At 53.7% G+C, this 5395-nt stretch overlaps 1 protein-coding gene and 1 long non-coding RNA gene across 3 annotated transcripts in view; one reads left to right on the forward strand and one right to left on the reverse strand.

Annotated features, from left to right (window-relative positions):
- SLCO2B1 (solute carrier organic anion transporter family, member 2B1) overlaps window positions 1-5395 on the reverse strand; it is a 59479-nt gene that overhangs the window by 38461 nt on the left and 15623 nt on the right. For both annotated transcript variants that reach the window (XM_005867062.2, XM_014540415.1), the window contains exons 2-4: window positions 4650-4780; window positions 3333-3470; window positions 834-996 (exon numbers count right to left, since the gene is read on the reverse strand). In XM_005867062.2, the coding sequence (XP_005867124.1) occupies window positions 834-996; window positions 3333-3470; window positions 4650-4780 (432 nt within the window). The remainder of the gene's footprint in view (window positions 1-833; window positions 997-3332; window positions 3471-4649; window positions 4781-5395) is intronic.
- Window positions 2157-5395, forward strand: part of LOC106726253 — a 22021-nt gene continuing 18782 nt past the window's right edge. Inside the window, exon 1 of the long non-coding RNA XR_001362281.1 lies at window positions 2157-2167. This is a non-coding gene — a long non-coding RNA (uncharacterized LOC106726253). The remainder of the gene's footprint in view (window positions 2168-5395) is intronic.

Here is a 5395-nt window from a genome sequence, read left to right on the forward strand (position 1 = left end):
CTGGGCTGAAGACTGTGACCCTTTCAGCCCTCTGAGCCTCCATTTCCTCATTTTTCAAAGGTCTCCTACTATGGAAGTTCTACAGAAATGCAGAATTTAGAACCAGAATAATTCAGTAATTCAGAGCAAGGGTTTATGGGCCAGGCTACCTGGGCGTGTCATAGCTCTGGTAGCTGTGCGCCTTGGGGAAGTCCCTCCCTCCCTGAGCTTCAGTTCCCTTGCTTATAAATAGGATGATAGCACCTGCTCGGAGCATTGTAAAATGCGGAGCGGTGGGTGGTGAGTGGTGGGTGGTGGGTGGATGGGTAAACGGGTGGATGGGAGAAAGAAGGAATGAGCAAATGCTAAGGCTGCTTGGGTTGTTCTCTAAGGGACTGGCGTCCATCTTTCATCTTTCAGTTTGTTTCTTCACGCATTCATTATTTCTGTCATCAGCATCTTGGCTTCTTGTGAAGATTAAATGCATGAATACATGAGAAGTGCTAAGAACAGTGTCTAGTGCATAGTGAGTGGTGTGTGATACTGTTATTATTCCACAGACATTGCCTGAGGACCTACTACTGCCAGGCCCCAAAGTAGACTGTGGTGTAAATTTGCCTCAAAAGAGGCAGTGACATACAAACAGGCCCTCACCAAGACTGGCCCAGAGAGCCTTGCCCCAGGACTGCACCCTACCCCACTCCCCAGGACCAAGCTGGGATGAGGGAGGCAGTGGGGGTGGGTGGGGAAGTGTCCTGGGGAGCAAGGCCCGAATGAAGGCCTGGGGATGGGCCCTGGCACACTGTAACGCTGCTCCTCATGTCCACCTCCTGCCCAGCCCCTCCTGCTCTTACCGGGGCTGGTGCGGTCGTAGTGGTATGGCTCCGAGATGAAGTGTGGGAGGGTCATGAGCAGGCCCGCCAGGGCCACAAGGATAGCCCCACAGCCGATCAGTCGGGGTCGGTGTACCCTGCTGCCAAAATAGCTCACAAACACAATCAGGGTTGTGTTCCCCACCTGCAGAAGGATGAGGGGACCCATTAGTGTGGAGTAGAACCCAGAGCTGAGGTCTACACCATCCATGCCTCTATTGCCAACCTCAGTGTTCCCATCTGTATAATGGACTAGTAGACTACATAAGAATCAGATTCTGGATCCTCCTAGGAAAGGCCCCACTACCCCATTAGGGGAGAGAAATGAGGGCAGAGTGGACAAGGTTAGAAGTTCAATTCCATTCTGGAACATGGGTTGGATCCCATATTACAGCGATGTCCAACCGGTGTGCCCCAGAATTTTACTCTGAGTGCCATGAAATGAAAAGGTTGGAAATCACTGCCGTATTAGAGTATGAAGGGAGCAGTCAAGGAAAAGGGTTTTGATTTCTGAGATGTCATGAATGAGAGAAACAAATAACGAAAGTCTGAACCCAGATGACTAAGGCTTGGAATCAAAATCCTGGGATATGGGCACGGAGGGGACGAGAGCTTGAGAGTGAAAAGCGGGCTCCTCTGTCAGCCTCTGAGGTGTGTATCCCACTCCACTGCTTCCTGGCTGCTGACCGTGGGTGAGGTCCTCACCCCGAGCCCCAGGCTCCTTGCTGGTGGCATGGGGCAGTATCAGTAGAGCGCTGGGAGGAAGACTGACCCTGAGAGGTGCGGGAGGCAGTTAGACGGACATGAGCAGAGCAAGGACGATGGGCCACGTACAGAAGGTCACCAGGTGGAAAGCCTAGCAAAGGACAATTGCAGGGTGGATTTGGATAAACTGCTTTGTGCGGATTTGGAGATCAGAGAGTCCAGCTGTGCCAGCTGCTCCCCTACCAGAAGTTTGGAGAAGGTCATATGGTTTGGACCCCCTCACCTTTCCTCACTAGAGATAACATCAAGGCCTCAGTTGTATTTCAACTCCAGAACCAGAAAAGTAGCAAAACCAGGCCAGCAACCCCATGGCTGCCCTCAGGACCAGCTGCATTGGATAATACCCCCCCACCCCCCCGCATCCCCCTACTCCTCGGCCCTGGTGCCAACCAATTAGTGGTGACTAGATCCTAGAAGGACACCTGGAAAGCTGCTGAGTATTCTATCGAGATTTCCCCCCAGACCACCCCTAAAATCTCCACCCTTAAAAACAGACTGGAGGACCCAGCCCAGTCTCCCTCCCAGGAGCACTCCCTTACTCTTTCCCTTCCGTTTCCCTCTCCCTCTCCCTCTCCCTCTCCCCCACAGAGAGTTTACCATTAGTTTCCTCACTCCCAAGCTCCAAGGGCTCTTCCTTTATAACTTGTTTCCTACATTTCTTCTAGGATTTACCTTTTCTATCTCTGTGATTTACCAAATAAATGTTCTCTTATAGTTGGAGTCTTGGCTCTGAATTCTTTCCTAGCCAGAACCCAAGCACTGAGCTGAACCCAGGTCTGGTCTGTCCCCAACCGTCTAGCACCTGGTGCCGTTCCCACCACCTTCAGCAGAAGGACAGCCACTCTCCATTGTTTAGATGGGACACGGAGGCCCAGAGACAGTGGCTTGACCAAGGTCCCAGAGCTAGACAATGACTTTCTCTTCCCCACCCCTGAGGTCTGGAGGTGGGGTGTAAGGGACATCTGGGAACGCTGTGGAGCTGGCACAATTTGGTTTGGGAGGAATGTGACACATCACCCAGCGGGGAGAGGATTTTGCAGGAATCTGCCGGGGCTGGGGAGGAAAGAGAGTGACTTCTGGACAGTGGCCTTCTCCAGACATCTGGTGGGGGAGCGGCTGGCACAGCTGGACTCTGATCTCCAAATCCACACAAAGCAGTTTATCTCCTCCTCCCTGACTGTTGGCCCCAGAGGCAGAGGCCCTGGATCCCTGGATAACTCTGAGGACAATACATCCTGCTCTGGTATCAACCTCGCCCCAACCACCCCGAGGTTCCAAAGTTCTGCCTCTGACCTAATGTAACCCTCTCTCACTATGGTTGAAATGACTTCCTCTGATCCCTTCGTGGGACAGGCAATAGCCAGGTGCCTGAAAGGGAAAGAGAGTGAAAGGGAGAGGGGGTGGATATGGGGACAGTGGCTAGCTCTAAAATACCCCCACGAAAGGGCCCCCAAGGGCAGGATTGCCAATACTGTGACTGTACAGGGCCAGGGAGGTCTTCTCATTAGGCCTTGTCCTAACACGTGGCTTGTCCCTTTGTTGGCCAAGACAACACAGGAATCTCTAAGGAGGATTTGGGAGGCAGCTGTGATGGGGTAGCCTGCAGGTACTGGGAGGGGAAGGATGTATATTGGACCAGTGAGAGAGGAGGATGGGGGTTGGTGGGAGTGTGAGTCTACCTCCCATCCACCCCTGTGGCTGGGGCAGGGCCAGTACCTCATTGAAGGCAGCCAGCAGCCCCGAGGTCTGGCTGGAGAGGCCAAAGCGTTTCTCCACCGTTGAGATGGAGCTCTTGAGGTAGCCGGAGATCATGAGCTGTGCCAGCTGCAGCAGACTGTGGCACAGGACGAAGAACTGCCGGAGGGAGGGAGGGGCCGCAGCGATGCAGTGGGCAGAGGGACAGGGAGACAGTGGGGAGATAGAGGCGTGGGGAGACAGAGATGGAGTTGAGGAAAGAGGGAGAGTAAGGCCATGAGAGGACCAAGGAATAGAGATGGGGAAACAGTCAGGGAGACATACACACAGGAGGAGAGAGTAAGGGAGAGTCAAGAACAGGAGAGATGGGGAGAGGGAGAGAGAGAGAGAGAGAGAGTTATTGGAGTAGCCATAGCTTCTCACACAAATGAAAAGCTGTCAGGGTACCTCAGGGGCCTGGGGTCTCAAGTAACCCATTCCATTCCTAGCAGAGTAGGGTCTTCATGGGCCTAGACTGGTGAGAGGCCCCTCTGATCCTCAGAGCTCCTGGAGCTGGACCAGACCACCTCCCTCCCCTTCCTCCTGGAAGCTATCCCAGGTCCTTCTCCAACCCCCACCCACCTTCCCCCAGAGCTCCCCTGGGAGACAGCCTGTACTCACCAAATCCCCAAGCTGCTCACCCCACTCTACCCAGCCCCACCTCAAACATCCCCTCCTGCTTCCTAAAAAAAATGGCAGGATTCCTAAGAGGAAAAAAACCCTAGCCTCAGAGAATTAAAAAATAGAGTTTTTATGCCAAAGCTTAATAACATTCACTCTGTTCTTTTGAGTCTGGTGTCCCTGTGTACAACAAGGGCAATGTTTCTCCCCGCTTCCCTCCCGCCCCCAGTGTTACTGTGAGAACTAAATGAGATCATGTGGAGACAGCACTTGGCACAGGGCCTGGCACCCTGTAGGTACCAGTGGGTGCTTGAATATTGAGGCTGCCTGTGCTGGAAACAGAATTTCCCCTATGCCACACAGGTTCAGGATCCCTGGGGCCCTTCTCTTCCCCTCTAGGGAAATGAAGAGTAGAGAAACTGGTCTCCTATCAGCACAGAGCAGCCCCCTTTTCGTTTCTGGAAGGGGAGAACTTGTGCTGGGCATCTTCCCTGTGCCCCAAACCAAGCTAAGTGCTTTCGTAGATCATCCCTTTGATTCTCACGGCCACCCATTCTACAGATGAGGAAACCGGGGCTCAGGAAGGCAGCAACTTGCTTGGTGTTCACAGCTGGTGAGTGGCAGAGCTTTCTCTGCCAGGTTTGGCTGGCCCTGCCGCCGCCAGGCCCCGAGAAGTACCTTGATGCTGTGGAACACACTTGGCCGCAAGTCCTGAGAGTCTGGGCTGGCTTTGTCTCCAGGTGTGTCTTCTGTGCCCATCATGGCCTTGGTGTCCTTGTCTGGCATCTGGGGCTCCATACCCACTGGCCCTGTGGGACAGGCAGCCAGAGGGTCAGAGTGAAGATGGGATCCCAGAGAATGGCCCTGACCCAGGTAGTCCACGGTATTTCAGGGGTTGGTTAGGATCTGAGAGTCAAAGCGCCTTAGCGCCTTCAGACTCCTGAGTCCCAGGTGCTAGAGGGTGTGTACTCCATGTGCCCACTTTGGCCAGATCCTGACTGGGCCCACCTATTTCACACCTTCGTTCCATTCCTAGCATAAACTTGCCTTCTAGGGAGACGCTGCTCACCACGACACAACCTTCGAGCAGTGGCCCCAGTGGTGGGGACGCACAGTCTCAGCCCGCCTTGGGCCTAAGCAGTGACATACTGGTGCTCCGGGAGACAGAGTCTGTGTCTGGGTGTGTCTGGCTTAGCCTAGGCCCTAGCATCAGATGTCTTGGGCCAGGTGCAGGGGACTGACTTGGTGCATAGTCAGGGCATAAAGACTTATCCTGGGGGGCAGTTTGGAATAAATACCAACACCTCCATAGGAGAGCACCCTGCATGGCATCACAGAGCTAACCAGCCCAATCCCCAAATCATATATCAACCCATGTTGTTGATTGGCACAGAGAGGGCCCTCAGAGGTCATCCTATTTAACA

The sequence above is a fragment of the Myotis brandtii genome, unplaced genomic scaffold, assembly GCF_000412655.1.
Source record: "Myotis brandtii unplaced genomic scaffold, ASM41265v1 scaffold244, whole genome shotgun sequence".
In the NCBI taxonomy this organism is placed as follows: domain Eukaryota; kingdom Metazoa; phylum Chordata; class Mammalia; order Chiroptera; family Vespertilionidae; genus Myotis; species Myotis brandtii.